Source organism: Heptranchias perlo, chromosome 2 (genome assembly GCF_035084215.1).
Source record: "Heptranchias perlo isolate sHepPer1 chromosome 2, sHepPer1.hap1, whole genome shotgun sequence".
NCBI lineage: Eukaryota > Metazoa > Chordata > Chondrichthyes > Hexanchiformes > Hexanchidae > Heptranchias > Heptranchias perlo.
In genome coordinates, this window is record NC_090326.1 from 118,742,949 (window position 1) to 118,765,141 (window position 22,193).

At 43.4% G+C, this 22,193-nt stretch overlaps 1 protein-coding gene across 3 annotated transcripts in view; it reads right to left on the reverse strand.

Annotated features, from left to right (window-relative positions):
- The window catches only part of akap9 (A kinase (PRKA) anchor protein 9), a 248,150-nt gene that overhangs the window by 85,469 nt on the left and 140,488 nt on the right, over positions 1-22,193 (reverse strand). For 2 of the 3 annotated variants that reach the window (XM_068006470.1, XM_068006463.1), the window contains exons 25-27: positions 19,972-20,184; positions 10,706-10,741; positions 9,643-9,875 (exon numbers count right to left, since the gene is read on the reverse strand). In XM_068006470.1, coding sequence (XP_067862571.1) covers positions 9,643-9,875; positions 10,706-10,741; positions 19,972-20,184 — 482 coding nt within the window. The remainder of the gene's footprint in view (positions 1-9,642; positions 9,876-10,705; positions 10,742-19,971; positions 20,185-22,193) is intronic. The other variant, XM_068006479.1, reaches the window with a different exon arrangement.

Here is a 22,193-nt window from a genome sequence, read left to right on the forward strand (position 1 = left end):
CAGTGCTATCAAGCGGCACTTACTCACCAATAACCTGCTCACCGATGCTCAGTTTGGGTTCCATCAGGACCACTCGGCTCCAGACCTCATTACAGTCTTGGTCCAAACATGGACAAAAGAGCTGAATTCCAGAGGTGAGGTGAGATGAGATGAGAGTGACTGCCCTTGGTATCAAGTCAGCATTTGACCAAGTGTGGCACCAAGGAGCCCTAGTAAAATTGAAGTCAATGGGAATCAGAGAGAAAACTCTCTAGTAGCTGGAGTCATACCTAGCACAAAGGAAGATGGTAGTGGTTGTTGGAGGCCAATCATCTCATTGCTGCAGGAGTTCCTCAGGGCAGTGTCCGAGGCCCAACCATCTTCAGCTGCTTCATCAATGACCTTCCTTCCATCATAAGGTCAGAAATGTGGATGTTCGCTGATGATTGCACAGTGTTCAGTTCCATTCGCAACCCCTCAGAAAATGAAATAGTCCGTGCACGCACGCAGCAAGACTGGACAAAATCCAGGCTTGGGCTGATAAGTGGCAAGTAACATTCACGCCAGACAAGTGCCAGGCAATGACCATCTCCAACAAGAGAGAGTCCAACCACCTCCCCTTGATATTGAATGGCATTACCATCGCCGAATCCCCCACCATCAACATCCTGGGGGTTACCATTGACCAGAAACTTAACTGGACCAGCCACATAAATACTGTGGCTACAAAAGCAGATCAGAGACTGGGTTTTCCGCGGCGAGTGATTAACCACCTGACTCCCCAAAGCCTTTCCATCATCTACAAGGCACAAGTTAGGAGTGTGATGGAATACTCGCCTCTTGCCTGGATGAGTGCAGCTCCAACAACACTCAAGTAGCTCGACACCATCCAGGACAAAGCAGCCCGCTTGATTGGCACCCCATCCACCACCCTAAACATTCACTCCCTTCACCACCGGCGGAACGTGGCTGTAGTGTGTACCATCCACAGGATGCACTGCAGCAACTCGCCAAGGCTTCTTCGACAGCACCTCCCAAACCCGCGACCTCTACCACCTAGAAGGACAAGGGCAGCAGGCACATGAGAACACCACCACCTGCACGTTCCCGTGTAGTCATACACCATCCTGACTTGGAAATATATTGCTGTTCCTTCATTGTCGCGGGGTCAAAATCCTGGAACTCCCTACCTAACAGTACTGTGGGAGAACCTTCACCACATGGACTGCAGTGGTTCAAGGCGGCGGCTCACCACACCTTCTCAAGGGCAATTAAGGATGGGCCTTGCCAGCGATGCCCACATCCCATGAATGAATTAAAAAAAATGAAATTTAATGAGAAATGTGAAGTGATGCATTTTGGAAGGAAAAATGAGGAGTGGAAATATATATTAAATGGTACAATTTTAAAGGGGATGCAGGAACAGAGAGACTCTGAAAGTGGCACGACAAGTTGATAAGGCTGTTAAAAGAAGAATACGGGATCCTTGGTTTAGATAGAGAGGATGTGATGCTAAACCTTTATAAAGCACTGGTTAGGCCACAGGTAGAGTATAGTGTCCAATTTTGGATACCACACTTTAGGAAGGACGCCAAGGACTTGGAGAAGGTGCAGAGGCGATTTACTAGAATGGTACCAGGGATGAGGGACTTCAGTTATGTGGAGAGACTAGAGAAGCTGGAATTGTTCTCTTTAGAGCAGAGGAGATAAAGGGGAGATTTAATAGAGGTGTTCAAAATTATGAATTATGAGGGGTTTTGATTGTAAATAGGGAGAAACTGTTTCCACTGGCAGGAGGGCCAGTAACCAGAGGACACAGGTTTAAGGTCATTGGCAAAAGAACCAGAGGGAGAGGAGGAGAATATTTTTTTACGCAGCGAGTTGTTACGATCTGGAATGCACTGCCTGAAAAGGTGGTGGAAACAGATTCAATACTAAGTTTCTGAAGGGAATTGGTTATATACTTGAAAAGCAAAAATGTGCAGTACTATGTGGAAAGAGCAAGGGAGTGGGACTAATTGGATAGCTCTTTTAAAGAGCCGGCACAGGCACGATGAGCCGAATGACCTCCTGCGCTCTATGATTCTATGATTTTACAAGACTACCCATCACTGCTGTCAAATTGTTTTGAACGCGGCCAAAAACAGTGCAGCAACAGCAAAATCATCTTCTCAGCAGTTAAATTTAGAGTCAGAAAACAGGCCAAAAAACAACCAGAAGTTAACTAGCAGCTTCAAATGACAAACCAGCAACTAACCTGCAAGCACTGCATGATCCCTTTAAATAGCACTGCTGAAGGGTCATTGCTACCTGTTAGCACGACGAGTTGCTGGGCAAGTTAATCACATTGAATCATTGACTACTCCTCAGAATCAGTTTCTTTCTTGGACACACGAATCTCCATCAAAGACGGGCACCTCAGCACCTCACTCTACCGCAAGCCCACGGACAACCTCACGATGCTCCACTTTTCCAGCTTCCACCCTAACCACGTCAAAGAGGCCATCCCCTATGGACAGGCCCTGCGAATACACAGGGTCTGCTCAGACGAGGAGGAACGCGATGGACACCTACAGACGCTGAAAGACGCCCTAGTAAGAACGGGATATGACGCTCGACTCATCGATCGACAGTTCTGACGGGCCACAGCAAAAAATCGCATAGACCTCCTCAGGAGACTAACACGGGACGCAACCAACAGAGTACCCTTTGTCGTCCAGTACTTCCCCGGAGCGGAGAAACTACGCCATGTTCTCCGCAGCCTTCAACATGTCATCAATGAGGACAAACACCTCGCTATGGCCATCCCCACACCTCCACTACTCGCCTTTAAACAGCCACCCAACCTCAAACAGACCATCGTTCGCAGCAAATTACCTAGCTTTCAAGAGAACAGCGTCCACGACGCCACACAACCCTGCCACGGTAACCTCTGCAAGACATGCCAGATCATCGACACAGATACCACCATCACACGAGAGGACACCACCCACCAGGTGCATGGTTCATACTCCTGTGACTCGGCCAACGTTGTCTACCTCATACGTTGCAGGAAAGGATGCCCCAGAGCATGGTACATTGGCGAGACCATGCAGACGCTGCGACAACGGATGAACGGACACCGCGCAACAATCGCCAAACAGGAGGGTTCCCTCCCAGTCGGGGAACACTTCAGCAGTCATGAACATTCATCCACCGACCTTCGGGTAAGCGTACTCCAAGGCGGCCTTCGAGACACACGACAACGCAAAATCGTCGAGCAGAAATTGATAGCCAAGTTCCGCACCCATGAGGACGGCCTCAACCGGGATCTTGGGTTCATGTCACGCTACACGTTACCCCACCAGCGAACAAATGTTATCTGTTTTTAATATAATGGGTCATTTGCTGGCTTTCTCTGCCTTCCGGATGTTTCTGCCTCTCTCTGTTTTTTTTCTCTGTTTTTTTTCCCTGTTTGTTTTTTTGTTGAATGTGTATTCGGGGGTTCTGCAGGTGACACCTCTCTGTCTGAACACGGTGATTGCCTTGGCAACGGGCAGTTGCAGGGGCAGTCTGTAAACACCATGTATTGTTCTATATGTATAAATGCGTAGGCTTCAAGGAGCTCCTGAACATTTACCTGAGGAAGGAGGAAGTCTCCGAAAGCTTGTGAATTTAAAATAAAATTGCTGGACTATAACTTGGTGTTGTAAAATTGTTTACATTGAATCTAGGATGGGGCATACCGATATCAGAATAGGGTCCTCCAACAAGTACAGGACCCCAATTTGAATTATATTATTCAGTATTTTCCATAGTTCTGGTGTACCTAAGGAGTAGCCCGATTCAATACGGTGGATGGTGCAATTCTGGCTCATAATGAGCTTGCACTTCCTGCCTGTCACATTGGATGCTTTAACGTCTGTTTAGTGCCTGAAAAATGGGTGCAGCACAATCGAGTTTCTAGGTCATTATGTTTTAGAACTGACAAGGGAACACTATACTAGACTTAGTGATGAGTAACAAACCGGAATTGCTTAATATTCTGACAGTAAGGGAACATCTTGCGAATAATGACCATAATATGATTCAAATATAATATTAAATTCAGAGGGTGAAAGGAGAGTCATAAACCAAGCTTTTAAGAACATAAGAAATAGAAGCAGTAGAAGGCCATATGGCCCCTTGAGCCTGCTCCACCATTCAATAAGATCATGGCTGATCTTCGACCTCAACTCCACTTTCTCGTTTAAGCCCCATATCCCTTGATTCCCCAAGAGTCCAGAAATCTATCTATCTCAGCCTTGAATATATTCAATGACTCAGCATCCACAGCCCTTCGGGGTAGAGAACTCCAAAGGTGCACAACCCTGAGTGAAGAAATTCCTCCTCATCTCAGTCTTAAATGGCTGACCCCTTATCCTGAGACTATGCCCCCTAGTTCTAGACTTTCCAGCCAGGGGAAACCACCTATCAGCATCTATCCTGTCAAGCCCCCTCAAAATCTTATATGTTTCAATGAGAACACCTCTAATTCTTCTAAACTCCAGAAAGCATAGGCCCATTCTACTCAATCTCTCCTCAAAGGACAACCCTCTCATCCCAGGAATCAATCTAGTGAACCTTTGTTGCACTGCCTCTAAGGCAAGTATATTCTTCCTTAGGTAAGGTGACCAAAACTGTACACAGTACTCCAGGTGAGGTCTCATCAAAGCCCTGTACAACTATAGTAAGACTTCCTTACTCTTGTACGCCAATCCCCTTGCAATAAAGGCCAACATGCCATTTGCCTTCCTAATTGCTTGCTGTACCTGTATGCTAACTTTTTGTGTTTCTTGTAAGAGGACACCCAAGTCTCTCTGAACACTAATAGTTTCTCACCATTTAAAAAAGATTCTGTTTTTCTTTACTTCCTACCAAAGTGAATAACCTCACACTTCCCCATATTATACTCCATCTGCCACCTTCTTGCCCACTCACTCAATCTGTCTATATCCCGTTGCAGCCTCTGTGTCCTCCTCACAGCTTACTTTCCCATCTAGCTTTGTATCAGCAGCCAACTTGGATACATTACACTCAGTTCCTTCATCTAAGTCATTAATATAGATTGTAAATAGCTGAGGCCCAAATACTGATCCTTGCCGCACTCCACTAGTTGCAGCCTGAAAATGACCCGTTTATCCCTACTCTATTTTCCGTCCGTTAGCCAATCCTCTATCCATGCTAATACCCCCAACCCCATGAACCTGTATCTTGCGTAACAACCTTTTATGTGGCACCTTATCAAATGCCTTTTCAAAATCCAAATATACTACATCCACTGGTTCCCCTTTATCTATCCTGCTATTTACACCCTCAAAAAAACTCTAATAAATTTTTCAAACACAATTTCCCTTTTATAAAGCCGTGTTGACTCTGCCTAATCATATTATGATTTTCTAAGTGCCCTGTAACCACTTCCTTAATAATGGATTCCAGCATTTTCCCAATGGCTCATGCCAGTGTAACTAGCCGGTAATTCCCTGTTTTCTCTCTCCCTTCTTTCTTGAATAGCGGGGTTAAATTTGCTACCTTCCAATCTGTTGGGACCGTTTATAGAATCTAGGGAATTTTGGAAGATCATAACCAATGGATCCACTATTTCTGCTGCCAACTCTTTTAGAACCCTAGGATGTAAGCCATCAGGTCCAGGGGATTAATCGGCTTTTAGGTTTAAATTTAAGTAAAGCAAATGTTGAAGGGTTGAGCAATAAATTGACCACAGTAAACCGGGGTGAACTGTTAATGGGTAAGCCTACAGACAAAGTCTCTATTCAAGGAAGTATTTCATATGAAAAAGCAACAACGGGATATAAAGTAATGAGGTGCAAAAAAGGTATCTGAAAAAAAATTGCAAGGGATATCAAAATTAACAGTAAAAGTTTTTATAAATATATTGAGAAAGAGTGGTAAAAGGGAATGTGGGCCCATTGAAGACAGATTCAGGTGTGACTAATGGATAATAAGAAATGGCAGATCTTCTAAGTGTATACTTTGCATTTGTTTTCACAGTAGAGAAAAAGTACAAAATACCAGCTGTACAAAGGAACCTAAAAATAAGTCAAGGAAGAACTTATTGGATTAAATTTAAGTTAAAAATGATCATGGGAAAAAATAATGCGACTTAAGATAAACAAATCTCCAGGACCTGATGGCTTCCAGTCTCCATGTTTAAGGGTCCCCAATTCAAGCTGCTGAAAAATCTACAAGCACCTGTCGGGTTTCTTTTCGCCCAATATGGAGTGTAGAGACTCTGCCCTTAGGAATACTTCACACTTGCGCAAGTCAAGAGAATTTAGGTGCAGGTTGGCCGACCCCAGGTTTATGTACCCCCAAGTTTGCAGTAGTTTAACCAGATAATAGTGCACTGCATACCTGAGCAGATTACTGGGAAGCACTCCAATGCCCATCTTGCTAGGATCAACTTAACCATTATCAGGGTTATCTGGAGTTGAGTAGGAAGAATCTCAGTCCCCACTGTCAGGTCTGTCCCTCAATTGGTGAGCCAGGTGGGTAAATGGAGTTGAGGTCTAAAGCATTCCAGGGAGATGAGCAAGTGGTCAGAGATAGACTCATTCTTGATGTATATTTCAATGGTGTTGAGGCATGATGTTAATGTAACGGTCGCAGTTAACTGAGGACAGTAAAGAAGTTGGGGCGGGAGGGGATGCAAGGGTGTACATAAAAATCAGAGGATGAGAAGTCACTAGGTACAAGGGCGCAAGACGACAAACCAGATATAAGATCACGACAAGAAACTTATCATGGGGATTAGATGACAAGCACTCTGAAGGGTGAGTTGGGGGGGTGGGTGGAAGAAGGCGAGGTATTCAGTAAAGGAAAAGGTATCAGAAGAGAGGAGAGGCTGAGATGGGACCCAGTGATGAGAGAGACATCACTGCTATCGGACTTTGGGCAGGGGATAGAGTGCAAGGTGAAGCCAGATGGTGTAGCTTTGTTGAAGGGGAAGGAATTGCCAACTGTAAGCCAGACTATGGTCAGAATCTCTATAGACCCATCTAATACGAGGTCTTGGTGTGGTTTGCAATGAAACAGACATTCCGAAGGGCAATAGAAAGTGGGACAATGGTTGATTAGTTGGAGACATTGGAAGGGGGTTGGGGCAGTGAAAGAGGAAAAAAGACAGAAAGAAACAGGGTATAAGGCTATTGGGGTTGTTGTTTTGTGAGCCAGCAGTGGGTATTACAATATGCAGAGGGAAGCTGGGGGCTTGTCCAGGAGGGATTTGAACCTGGAATGGTAAAAGGAGATGAGGTTACCTGGAGAGTATCGTCATATGTAGTGGGGAAGGAGAGGTGCACGTTGCAGAAAGATTGGGATGGGGGAGATGAGTGCATGTCTCGGCAGCCGAGGTTGGAGGTGGGAGAAGAGAGAATCAACCAACAGGGAGTTAAAATGATTTGAGTTTGAGTCTGGATATCAGACAAAATTCACATCCGAGTAGACAGAGTAGGGGGGGAAAAAAAACTTACATGTCACATGAGTAAGTCCTTTACACAGGGAATTCATGAGTGAAACCTACTTGTCCTGTCATCCAGAGTTCAGATCCATATTGAGGGTTAAAGTCCATAGTTGGTATAGTAATCAGAGATCAGTGCCAACTTGGTGGCCAGGTGAAAGGGTCCAGAGGCTAGTTTCTTATCTTGATGTTGCCTATGAGTCTCAGGTGGTCATTAGTGCAAAACTGACAGGAGGATAGGTCAGTTGCCATGTGTCTGCCCATTTCACCAGTCTGTCTATGGCCTCCAGAAGTCTGTTACTATCCTCCTCACTGTTTATTACATTTCCGAGTTTTGTATCATCTGCCTGGTGATTTATAATTACAAGGTCAACATTGTGTCACAGCTTGTAAGGGAGAAACATTACGCTGTCATGCAGGGGATTATATTCAAAGGAAATCTTCTCCGTGTTGAATAGATGAGGGTCAAGTGTTCTTTCATCCTCTCTCTTAGATTAAGAGGACCCAAGATTATCATCCACGTATAATTAGGTATCACAATCTACACCTGCTTCAGGCAATAAACATGCTCAATGTACAAGAAGCAATGGTGACAATAGAAGCCAAGGCCGTAGACAAATGTATGCACTGACCAAAGCAGATGACCTATTCTGATCCAAAGCTAAAGAAATACTTACTGGGTTCAGTTGATACAGTCCTACCCCTAACCACCAATTTTCTCCTCTCAAAAGACAGAGATTCAAGCTGGTGTATGATTCCACAGGTGTCAGCATCACTCAAGGTACACTGCCCAAGTTGGCATTTTTCATATCCAAGCGCAGACAGCGAGCATTAGCATAACAGTCACCTATAGAGAGGGTATCACAACTGAACCCAATCCTCAGCAGTCACTGGATAGTGAACGGGAGTGAAAACTTTGGCTATTTTTCTCCCTTTTAAAATCATGGCCCAAAGACTTCCAGATGCATGTTCCATGAAAAGAAGATACTCTAGCCAAGAACGTTTATCTCATATGAAGCTCACTGATACAAGATACTGAATTTATCTCATATGAAGCCCATGGGATTAAAAGGGCAGTAGCAGCGTGGATATAAAACTGGCTGAAAGACAGAAAGCAGGTTCTTTTTGAGACTGGGGGGGGAAGTATACAGTGGTGTCCTACAGGGGTCGGTATTAGGACCACTGTTCTTTTTGATATATATTAATGACCTGGACTTGGGCATACAGGACCTAATTTCAAAGTTTTCAGATGACACGAAACTCGCAAATGTAGTGAACAGTGAGGAAGATAGTAACAGACTTCAAGAGGACACAGACTGGTGAAATGGGCAGACACATGGCAGAAGTGTGAAGTGTGCATTTTGATAAAAAGAATGAGGAGGTGTAACATAAACTAAATGGTACAAATTTAAAGGGGGTGCAGGAACAGAGAGACCTGGGGGTGTATGTATACAAGTCTTTGAAGGTGACAGAACAAGTTGAGGAGGCTGTTTAAAAAGCAAATGGTATTTTTGGCTTTATAAACAGAGGCATAGAGTACAAAAGCAAGGAAGTTATGCTAAACCACTGTTAAATCAATGGTTAGGCCACAGCTGGAGTATTGTGCCCAATTCTGGGCACCACACTTTAGGAAGGATGGCAAGGTCTTAGAGAGGGTGCAGAGGAGATTTACTAGAATGATACCACAGATGCAGGACTTCAGTTACGTGCAGAGACTAGGGAAGCTGGGGTGGTTCTCCTTAGAGCAGAGAAGGTTAAGGGGAGATTTAATAGAGGTGTTCAAAATTAAGAAGGGTTTTGAGCGAGTTATATAAGGAGAAACCGTTTCCAGTGGCAGATAGATCAGTAACCAGAGGACACAGATTTACGGTAATGAGCAAAAGACCTAGAGGAAAAATGAGGAGAGATTTTTTTTTACGTAGCGAGTTGTTATGATCTGGAATGCACTGCCTAAAAGGGTGGTGGAAGCAGATTCAATAATAACTTTCAAAAGGGAATTAGATATGAAGGGGAAAAAATTGCAAGGCTATAGGGAAAGGGCAGGGCAATGGGCTAATTGGATAGATTTTTCAAAGAGCCGGCACAGGCATGATGGAATGAATAGCCTCCTTCTGTGCTGTATCCTTCTATGATTCTATGAATTATAGCCACAAAAACATACATACATCCAAGAATTTTCTGTTTTTCTCCAGTTGTTTTTCCAGAGCCATATTCTGCTGCTGTAGGTCCAGAATCTCAGCATTCTTTTCCTGCTCCATCTCTATTGTTGTGTTCACCTGTTCCTCTAATTCACTTTCTAGCATCTTCACCTGTTTTGTGAAATCATTCTGTTCTTTCTCTGCCTGGCGCTGCACTTCTCGTTTTTCCTTCATGAGCTTTTCAGTCTCCTCCAGTAGTTCTGTACGTAAAATAAAAACCCATTAATTGTTGTGTTCATAATAGTAAGATAAACTGTGTAACCAGTCCCACGATGCTTGTTCTGTAATGGCGTCTCCAAAAGCCATGCCAAAACTCCATCACCTACCTCTGTAGCAAATATGAAGAACCACAATCATGAGAAGCATTTTATGTAATCAAGTTGTTAGAAGAGTGCAGGAAATTTGAAAAGACAGAAATCATGTTAGTTATGCTCAAATTATGCACCACAGCTAGTATGAATCCAATGTCAACCATCATCTTTTTTTTAATCTCATTGGGAGTTAAACTGGATTATTTTCAATAGGCTTTCACTCAACATTTTATGAATCCTAAAAATATTTTTGCCACAGAGAATGGTACTGAGCCATTATTTTCTCCCCATTTTGTACAATTGAAATATTTCAGGTGTTATGCTTTATTACTTTGCTGAATTAAAATTGACAGAAAAATCCCTTTATTTTGAGATTAAATATATCTATGTTAGAAGATATGATTTCTTGACTTTATTCAATATCTCAATTGACATTTGTTCATTTTTTTTAAAAAAAAGATGATTTACTTTTCTCAAGAATTCACATTGCATCAATTAGTTAATAGGGCATCATGCTTATTTTAACTTGTTAAAGGTATCTTTCAGCAATCAAAACCTATTATATAAATGATGTTATTTGATTTGAAAGTTACAGATTAGTAACAATTAGATAGCCAAAAAAGCAAGCATCCAGCTCAAAAGAATTGAAATCAGTACAACTCAATTCTCCAAATGTACACTATCTGTTTGCAGATTGGCCATGCAGTATACAAACACACCTGCTTCTGGTGCTGCATCTGCAGCTTCAACTAGGCCTAGGAGAACAAAAAAGCACAGTAATTCAGATGCCATCTATAAAGCTTTCAACTTAGACTATAGTGAGTTTACAGAAGAAAGTACAGCAAAGAATTTTGTAAAATGAATTAGAAGTTGTATAGTTATATTATACATGCAATGTAAAAACATGGATATTAAAAAGTTGAACTTGGTGCATATTTAAAAGAAACAGTAAATTTTGTCTCCATAACTTTACATACTTGAAAATGTTTTCTTTAGCAGCAAATACATTCATTTGGAGAAAACACCTCTTTACTAGCCTATATATTTATATTTAAAAAAGGTCCAATTCTATGTAAATAAAGCACACATTAAATCCCATTTCAAAAATATGTAGCTAATTACAGAATTTTTGTCCCCAAGGATATTCAGCCGTTCAACAACACATATTAATTGCGTTAGCGTTGAAAATTAATTTCTGAAGCTTGAGTGCTGCTTGATACTCATGAAAGGCTGACACAAACTTTCATAGCTTTCATGAAAACTTCATACATAGAAACACAAAAATTAGGAGCAAGAGTAGACCATTCGGCCCTTCGGGCCTGCTCTGCCATTCAAAATGATCATGTCTGATCGCCAAACTGAGTAACCTGTTTCTGCTTTTTCCCCCGATCCCTTTAGCATTAAGAAACATATCTATCTCCTTCTCAAATACATCTAATGACTTGGCCTCCACTGCCTTCTGTGGTAGAGAATCCACAGGTTCACCACCCTCTGCGTGAAGAAATTTCTCCTCATCTCGGTTCTAAATGGCATACCCCGTATCCTGAATCTGTGACCCCTGCTTCTGGACTCCCCAGCCATCGGGAACATCCTCCCTGCATCTAGTCTGTCCAGTCCTGTTAGAATTTTATATGTTTCGATGAGATCACCTCTCATTCTTCTAAACTCTAGTGAATATAGGCCTTGTCGACCCAATCTCTCCTCATATGTCAGTCCTGTCATCCCAGGAATCAGTCTGGTAAACCTTCGTTGCATTCCCTCCATGGCAAGGACATCCTTCCTCAGATAAGGAGACCAAAACTGCGCACAATACTCCAGATGTGGTTTCACCAATGCCCTGTATAACTGCAGTAAGACATCCCTGCTCCTCTACTCAAATCCTCTTGCAATGAACGCCAACATACCATTCGCCTTCCTAACTGCTTGCTGCACCTGAATGCTCGCTTTCAGCGACTGGTGTACAAGGACACCCAGGTCTCATTGCACCTCCCTTTTTCCCAATCTATCACCATTCAGATAATAATCTGCCTTTCTGTTTTTACAACCAAAGTGGATAACCTCACATTTATCCACATCATACTGCATCTGCCATTTTATTGCCCACTCACCCAACTTGTCTGAATCACATTGGAGCCTCTTTGCATTCTCCTCACAGCTCACATTCCACCCCAGCTTTGTGTCGTCTGCAAACTTGGAAATGTTACATTCAGTTCCCTCATCCAAATCATTGATATATATTGTGGATAGCTGGGGCCCAAGCACTGATCCCTGCGGTACCCCACCAGTCACTGCCTGCCACCCGGAAAAAGACCCATTTATTCCTACTCTGTTTCCTGTCTGTCAACCAATCCATGCCAGGATATTCCCCCCAATCCCATGTGTCTTAAGGTCCCACACAAGAGTTTAGTGTGCACAATTATCAAAAGCCTTCTGAAAATCCAAATAGGCCTCATCCACTGGTTCTCCCCTATCTATCCTACTAGTTACAACCTCAAAAAACTCCAGTGGATTTGTTAAGCATGATTTCCCTTTCATAAACGCATGCTGACTTTGTCCAATCCCGTTAATGCCTTCCAGGTGTTCTGTTATCACATCTTTGAGAACAGACTCTAGCATTTTCCCCACTACTGATGTTAGGCTAACTGGTCTGTAATTCCCTGTTTTTTTCTCTCCCTCCTTTTTTAAATAGTGGGGTAACATTTGCCACCTTCCAATCTGTAGGAACTGTTCCAGAGTCTACAGAATTTTGGAAGATGATCACCAATGCATCCACTATTTCCAGGGCCACTTCCTTTAGTACTCTGGGATGTAGATAATCAGGCCCTGGGGATTTGTCAGCCTTTAGCCCCATTAATTTCCCCAGCACTATTTTTTTTTTTACTAATACTGATTTCCTTCAGTTCCTCCCTCTCACTAGACCCTTGGCTCCCTAACATTTCTGGCAGGTTATTTGTGTCCTCCTTTGTGAAGACAGAACCAAAGTAAGTGTTTAATTGTTCTGCCATTTCTTTGTTCCCCATTAGAATTTCCCCCATTTCTGACTGTAAGGGACCTACATTTCTCTTCACTAATCTTTTTCTCTTGACATATTTACAGAAGCTTTTAGTCAGTTTTTATGTTCCCTGCTAGTTTACTCCCATACTCTTTTTCCCCTCTTGATCAATCTCTTTGTCCTCGTTTGCTCAATTCTGAACTGCTTTTTAAAAATTCGTTCATTGGATGTGGGCGTCGCTGGCAAGGCCAGCATTTATTGCTGCAGTCAGTGTGATGAAGATTCTCCCACTGTGCTGTTTGGAAGGGAGTTCCAGGATTTTGACCCAGCGAAGATGAAGGAACGGTGATATATTTCCATGTCGGGATGGTGTGTGACTTGGAGGGGAACGTGCAGGTGGTGGTGTTCCCATGTGCCTGCTGCCCTTGTCCTTCTAGGTGGTAGAGGTTGAGTGTTTGGGAGGTGCTGTCGAAGAAGCCTTGGCGAGTTGCTGCAGTGCATCCTGTGGATGGTGCACACTGCAGCCACAGTGCGCCGGTGATGAAAAGAGTGAATGTTTAGGGTGGTGGATGGGGTGCCAATCAAGCGGGTTGCTTAGTCCTGGATGGTGTCGAGCTTCTTGAGTGTTCTTGGAGCTGCACTCATCCAGGCAAGTGGAGAGTATTCCATCACACTCCTGACTTGTGCCTTGTAGATGGTGGAAAGGCTTTGGGGAGTCAGGAGGTGAGTCACTCGTCGTAGAACACCCAGCCTCTGACCTGCTCTTGTAGCCATAGTATTTATATGGCTGGTCCAGTTAAGTTTCTGGTCAATGGTGACCCCCAGGATGTTGATGGTGGGGGATTCGGTGATAGTAATACTGTTGAATGTCAAGGGGAGGTGGTTAGACTCTCTCTTGTTGGAGATGGTCATTGCCTGACACTTGTCTGGCCCGAATGTTACTTGCCAATTATGAGCCCAAGCCTGGATTTTGTCCAGGTCTTGATGCATGTGGGCTCGGACTACTTCACTATTTGAGGGGTTGCAAATGGAACTGAACACTGTGCAATCATCAGGGAACATCCCCATTTCTGACCTTATGATGGAGGGAAGGTCATTGATGAAGCAGCTGAAGATGGTTGGGCCTAGGACACTGCCCTGAGGAACTCCTGCAGCAATGTCCTGGGGCTGAGATGATTGGCCTCCAACAACCACTACCATCTTCCTTTGTGCTAGGTATGACTCCAGCCACTGGAAAGTTTTCCCCGATTCCCATTGACTTCAATTTTACTAGGGCTCCTTGGTGCCACACTCGGTCAAATGCTGCCTTGATGTCAAGGGCAGTCACTCTCAACTCACCTCTGGAATTCAGCTCTTTTGTCCATGTTTGGACCAAGGCTGTAATGACGTCTGGAGCAGAGTGGTTCCGGCGGAACCCAAACTGAGCATCGATGAGCAGGTTATTGGTGAGTAAGTGCCGCTTGATATCACTGTCGATGACACCTTCCATCACTTTGCTTAAGACTGACAGTGGACTGATGGGGCGGTAATTGGACGGATTGGATTTGTCCTGCTTTTCGTGGACAGGACATATCTGGGCAATTTTCCACATTGTTGGGTAGACGCCAGTGTTGTAGCTGTACTGGAACAGTTTGGCTGGAGGCGTGGCTAGTTCTGGAGCCCAATCTTCAGCACTACAGCTGGGATGTTGTCAGGGCCCATAGCCTTTGCTGTATCCAGTGCACTCAGCCGTTTCTTGATATCACGTGGAGTGAATCGAATCTGCTGAAGACTGGCTTCTGCAATGGTGGGGATATCGGGACGAGGCAGAGATGGATCATCCACTCGGCACTTCTGGCTGAAGATGGTTGCAAACGCTTCAGCCTTGTCTTTTGCACTCACGTGCTGGACGCCGCCATCATTGAGGATGGGGATGTTTACAGAGCCTCCTCCTCCAGTTAGTTGTCGAATTGTCCACCACCATTCACGACTGGATCTGGCATGACTGCAGAGCTTTGATCTGGTCCGTTGGTTGTGGAATCGCTTAGCTCTGTCTATAGCATGTTGCTTCCGCTGTTTAGCATGCATGTAGTCCTGAGTTGTAGCTTCACCAGGTTGGCACCTCATTTTTAGGTACACCTGGTGCTGCTCCTGGCATGCTCTTCTACTCTCCTCATTGAACCATGGTTGATCCCCTGGCTTGTTGGTAATGGTTGAGTGAGGAATATGCCGGGCCATGAGGTTACAGATTTTGCTGGAATACAATTCTGCTGCTGATGGCCCACAGCACCTCATGGATGCCCAGTTTTGAGCTGCTAGATCTGTTCTGAATATATCCCATTTAGCACGGTGGTAGTGCCACACAAGACGTTGGATGGTGCCTTCAGTCGAAGACGGGACTTTGTCTCCACGAGGATTGTGCGGTGGTCACTCCTACCAATTACTGTCATGGACAGATGCATTTGCGACAGGTAGATTGGTGAGGACGAGGTCAAGTAAGTTTTTCCCCTTGTGTTGGTTCGCTCACCACCTGCCGCAGGCCCAGTCTAGCAGCTATGTCCCAAACCTCAGGCTTACTGCTTTTTCTGGCAATTTTATATGTCTCCTCTTTGGATCTAATACTATCCCGAATTTCTTTTGTAAGCCACGGTTGAGCCACCTTTCCTGTTTTATTTTTGCGCCAGACAGGAATGAATAATTGTTATAATTCCTGCACACGTTCTTTAAATATTAGCCCATGCCTATCCACCATCATCTCTTTTAGTAAAGTTCCCCAATCTATCATAGCCAACTCGCACCTCATACTTTCGTAATTTCTTTTATTTAGATTCAAGACCCTAGTTTCGGATTCAATTACTTCACTCTCCATCTTAATGAGGAATTCTATCATGTTATGGTCGCTCTTCCCTAAGATTGTTAATTAATCCTTTCTCATTGCACAATACCCAATCTAGGATCGCCTGTTCTCTAGTTGGTTCCTCAGCATATTGGTCTAGAAAACCATCACGTACACACTCCAGGAATTCCTCCCCCACAGTATTATTGCTAATTTGGTTTGACCAATCTATATGTCGATTAAAGTCACCCATGATTATAGTTGTACCCTTCTTGCATGCGTCTCTAATTTCCTGTTTAATGCCCTCCCCTACATCTCCACTACTGTTTGGGGGCCTACAGACAACCCCCACCAACGTTTTCTGCCCCTTGGTGTTTCTTAGCTCCACCCATACAGATTCCACATCGTGATTTTCCGAGCCAATATCCTTCCTCACTATTGCATTGATTTCCTCCTTTACTAACACTACCCCACCTTCTTTCCCTTTTTGCCTGTCCTTCCTAAATATTGAATACCCCTGGATATTCAGTTCCCATCCTTGGTCACCCTGCAGCCATGTCTCCGTAATCGCAACTATATCATAACCGTTAATATCTATCTGCGCTGTTAATTCATCTAGCTTATTGCGAATGCTCTGCGCATTAAGACACAATGCCTTTAGACTTTTCTTTTTAAGATTGCTCGTCATCTTAGTATTATTTTGCACTATGGCCCTATTTGATTTTCGCCCTCGTTTTCTCTGCCTTCCACTATTGCTTCTTCCCTTTCTGTCTTTTGTTTCATCCTTGTTTCCCCCTCCTCAGGTTCCCATCCCCCTGCCATTCTAGTTTAAACCTTCCCCAATAGCACTAGCAAACACCCCCGCAAGGACATCCGTCCCGCTTGTACAGGTCCCACCTTCCCCAGAACCGGTCCCAATGTCCCAGGAATCTAAATCCCTCCCTCCTACACTATCCTTGCAGCCACGCATTGTCCTGTTCCTGTACTCACTAGCACATGGCACTGGTAATAATCCTGAGATCACTACCTTTGAGGTCCTGCTTTTAAATTTATCTCCTAACTCCTTAAATTCACCTTGCAGGACCTCATCACTTTTTTTAAACCTATGACGTTGGTACCGATATGGACCACGATTACTGGCTGTTCACCCTCCCCTCCAGAATGCCCTGCAGCCGTTTCGTGACATCCTTGACACTAGCACCACGGAGGCAACATATCATCCTGGAGTCACGTTTGCAGCCGCAGAAATGCCTATCTGTTCCCCATACAATTGAATCCCCTATTAATATAGCCCTGACACTCTTATTCCTCCCCTCCTGTGCAGCAAAGCCACCCGAGGTGCCACGAGCTTGGCTCTTGCTGCTTTCCCCTGATAAGCCATCTCCCCCAACAGCATCCAAAGAGGTATATCTGTTTGAGAGGGAGATGGCCCCAGGGGACTCCTGCTCTACCTGCCTAGTCCTTTTACTCTGCCTGGTGGTCACCCATTTCCTTTCTGCCTGCTTAATCTTTACCTGTGGTGTGACCACCTCACTGAACGTGCTATCCACGATAATCTCAGCATCGCAGATGCTCCACAGTGAATCCACCCACAGCTTCAGCTCCGAAATGCGGTTAGCCAGTCGCTGCAGCTGGACACACTTCCTGCACACATGGTCGCCAGGAATACATGTAATGTCCATGACTTAGATTTACACCGCGTTCACCTCTCGGACTCCCCTTTTACACTGTGCTCACCTCTTGGACTCTCCTTTTACACTGCATTCACCTCTCGGACTCTCTTCCCGCTCTCGGACTCTCCTTTCACACTGCGCTCACCTCTCGCTCTCGGGACTCTTTCACACTGCGCTCACCTCTAGGACTCTCCTTTTACACTGCGCTCACCTCTCGGACTCTCCTCTCGCTCTCGGGACTCTCCTTTTACACTGCGCTCACCTCTTGGACTCTCCTTTCACACTGCGGTCACCTCTCGGACCCTCTTTTACGCTGCGCTCACCTCTCTGACTCTCTTCCCGCTTTCGGACTCTCCTTTTACACTGTGCTCACCTCTCAGACTCTCTTCCCTTTCTCGGACTCTCCTCTTGCTCTCAACACAAGAGATATCTTTTCATATTCAAATTTTTAAAAACAAATATATACAAATGAATGTTAAAATACATTCCTTCATGTGATGCTCTGATCTTGTGAAATACAATAGAAGATAAATACAGATGAGGAAGACCGTTTGGCCCATTTTAGCTCATCCATGCATTCCCTCCCATGCATTAACAGCATCCAACATTATTTACATTAAAACTGCGATATAAATGCAAGTTATTCTCATTTTGTCACCTTCTTTCAAGGCTGAAGACCTTAAGTTTCTCTGATCTTTCCTCAGAATTCAATCTTCTGACAGCAGATATCAGCCTTGTGACTCTTCTCTGCACCATGGCTTGATCACTGTCCATGTTTCAGTGGCTAAAACTGAACACAGTACTCGAGGTGCAACTAGACCATAACAGCATACAGTTTCAGCATGACATTCTCTTATTTCTACTCTTTATTTAGCAATACAATTCAACCCTCCAGTTGCTTTGTTGATTCAGCCACTTCATAGTGACAAGATACGATAAGCGCCAAGTCTAACATCCCTAGATTACTCTATTTCATTCTTAGTCAAGTACATAAGTCACCTATTTTTTCTTTCAGTTATCCATGTTGAACTTCATTTACCACTATTTCACCTATTTATAAATTTGATCCAACTCCTTTTATAGGTCCTTGACCACTTCATCAAACTTCATTATCCCACCCACTCTACTTTATAGTATGCAAATTTCAACAATTTGCATTGTGTTTTTTTTAAGCCTGAGCTGATTAAGTTAGCAACAATAGAGCATGCTACTCAGATGTTCTCTCTACTCCAACATTGCTCTCCTAACAAGATATATTGATATTAAATATATTATGTAGAAGAAAATATAAAATTTATGCATGGTATAAATAAGTATAATTTTTATAGAATCAAAGTTTATTAATATTCAATTATAAACAATTTTTTGAAAAGGCTCTGATCAGCATCTTTTGAGGCCAAACAAGTTGCACTGGATCAGGGAACAGATCAATGAAAAAGGAATGTCAACATATCAACTGAGGTAGTTAAAGGGAAAATATTTTTCCCCAAAGCATCCCTCGTTTAATAGAAGAAAATAATGGTCTAACTTTGTTTGTGTGTTAGTTAAAGCAAAAAATTAGGGTTTGCAATGCGACTGGATCTGAAAGTCATCTGCTTTATATTAATTTTGAGAATAGTATGCTCATGCTATCGATGGCACTGCTTCAATACAAAAGTGCCTACAGAAACTCATTCCAATGAACATCTGATCCTGTGAAGGCTTCAGTTTGGATTCTCCTAGTCTTGTAGGAAGCTTAGATCCGTGAAGCAGTTTTAGGCAGCAGCCAAAGTGGAGTCTTGAGATGGAACACTAATAGTTTATCATGATAAACTATCTTTGCTGATATGCATTCAAGGCCTGGAAAAAAAGACTAAACTTTCCACTGGACGACGCTCCAGCACTGTTACAACATAATACTGAGAACCCGACCAGTCAAAACCAAATTTACTCCTGGTTCAAAAGACTTATCCCAAATGCCAATGAGCTTCTTGTATCACAGGACAGCACTTCAAACGTGTGGAGTTAGGGTGAGCCAGTCACCGCACATAGCTATATTATGCTTCAAGGAGAGGCATCCAATGATAAAAGGCTTATTGGCACTTAACATAAATCCAGTGGAGACTTCTGCTTTTTGCAGAAAAAGATGGAGGGCAAATTTGTTTTAAGGAGTAAATCAGTGCATGTGACAGTTTAATAGATTATGGGAAGCTGCAGGCCTCCACGCTCAATCTGGCAATAGGGAATGAGCTGGCATCCAGGAGGAGCAATTTTTAAATAGCATGTAGAAGGCAATTAATGGATCAATGCTCTGATGCTCAAAACACTTGAATGGATTTGGCTTCCAAAATTTCCCCCACTGGCAAGCTGAGCTTATTCCAGCAGTATACAAAAAATGTAAACGAAGAACTTGAAATAATTGCTCATTGACTTTGCAATGACCTTGAAAATCTGAACCCATTGTTTCTGTCCGAGAATGAGAAAAATTGTAAGCAACCCGAGTCAATTAAATTGGGCAATACGTACGGAGCTCCACAGATCCCGCATTTTCTTTCATTGCAACCTGTTGTCTTGTGATCAACTCCCTCTCCTGCTGCAGTTGTTGTCGCTCCTCTTCTAGCTCATGTAGACGGCTACTTGTGTGCTGGAGCTCCTGCGCAAGCTGATGCTGGAGCTCAGCTTTCTCCCGAATCTGACGTTCCAAGCTAGATTTCTCTTCTGTGTAACCATCAATTATGCCTGAATAAGAGATTTTTAAAAATCAGAATTAAACATTCCTGCACACGGAGGATAATAAAGCGACAAAGCACATCATCAAAAAACACCTCATTCCGGGGAGACTGGATTATGCAGTAGGTTAGACACATTCATTCCTGGGACCAGGTTTTAAATCCTTAGACCAGACCGATGGGCTACATTAAGAGTCACTTGGATAAGTGTGGATTAATTAAAGAAAGCCAGCACATATTTGTTAAAAGCAAATCATGTTTAACTAACTTGATTGAATTTTTTGATGTGGTAACAGAGAGGGTCGATGAGGACAATGCAGTTGATGTGGTGTATATGGACTTCCAAAAGGCATTTGATAAAGCGCCGCATAATAAGCTTGTCAACAAAATTGAAGCTCATGGAATAAAAGGAGTGCCAGCATGGACACGAAATTGGCTAAGTGACAGGAAACAGAGTGGTGGTGAATGGTTGTTTTTCGGACCGGAGGTTCTCCAGGGGTCGGTACTCGTGCCACTGCTTTTTTTGATATATATTAATGACTTGGACTTGAGTGTACAGGGCACAATTTCAAAATTTGCAGATGACACAAAACTTGGAAGCATGGTAAACAATGGGGAGGATAGTAATAGACTTCAAGAGGACATAAACAGTCTGGTGGAATGGGCGGACACATGGCAGATGAAATTTTACGCAGAGAAGTGCGAAGTGGTACATTTTGGCAGGAAGAACAAGGAGAGGCAATATAAACTAAATGGTAGAATTCTAAAGGAAGTGCAGGAAGAGAGAGACCTGGGGGTATATGTGCACAAATCTTTGAAGGTGGCAGGACAGGTTGAGAAAGTGGTTAAAAAGCATACAGGATCCTGGGCTTCATAAATAGAGGCACAGAGTACAAAAGCGAGGAAGTTATGTTGAACCTTTATAAAACACTGGTTCGGCCACAACTGGAGTATTGTGTCCAATTCTGGGCATGCACTTTAAGAAGGATGTCAAGGCCTTACACAGGGTGCAGAAAAGATTTACTTGAATGGTTCCAGGGACGAGGGACTTTAGTTACGTGGACAGACTGGAGAAGCTGGGGTTGTTCTCCTTAGAGTAGAGACGGTTAAGAGGAGAGTTGATAGAAGTGTTCAAAATCATGAAGGGTTTAGATAAAAGTAAATAAAGAGGAACTGTTCCCATTGGCAGAAGGGTCGAGAACCAGAGGACACAGTTTTAAGGTGAAAATTTTTTTATGCAGCGAGTAGTTAGGATCTGGAATGCTCTGCCTGAAAGGGTGGTGAAAGCAGATTCAATCATGGCTTTCAAAAAGGAATTGGATAAATACTTGAAGGGAAAACATTTGCAGGGTCATGGGGAAAGAACGGGGGAATGGGACTAACTGGATTGCTCTTACAAAGAGCCAGCACGGGCTTGATGGGCCGAATGGACTCCTTCTGTGCTGTAACCATTCTATGATTCATTCACAGAGATAACATATGAGCAAAAAAACAGTTTGAGAATCATTCTAACAGCAGCTATATCTTCATGAGTATACAAAAGCACGCACGTCAAAGTAAAACTAAAAGAACTTGATTTTCAAAAATGTATCAGAAAGAACCTGCAACTGCATAGCACCTTTCACATCCTCAGGATGTTCCAAAGTTCCTTAGGCATGTAAACAGGAACTTGGATCCTTCAAGTATAAAAGTGGGGGAAATAAATTGGAAATGTAAATTCAGTTGTCCCATTCTGCTCATCGAGTCCGTGCCGGCTCTATGCAAGAGCAATTTTAAGTACCCTGATTATCTTGTAATGTTAGTACCTTATTACTTTAGGACTAATTTTGCAAAAATTTTAAGTATCTTATTTAGACGAACCAGTCTGCTATGAATTTTATCCAAAGAAACTGTATATTTTTAATAAATCAGTGCAACTAAAGTGATGCCCAGGGTAACATCTTTTAGGTGATCCTGGCGGCTATGCGTTCCAAGCATTGTTTCCATAATCATGTTCATACATATCCTACTTTGAATGGT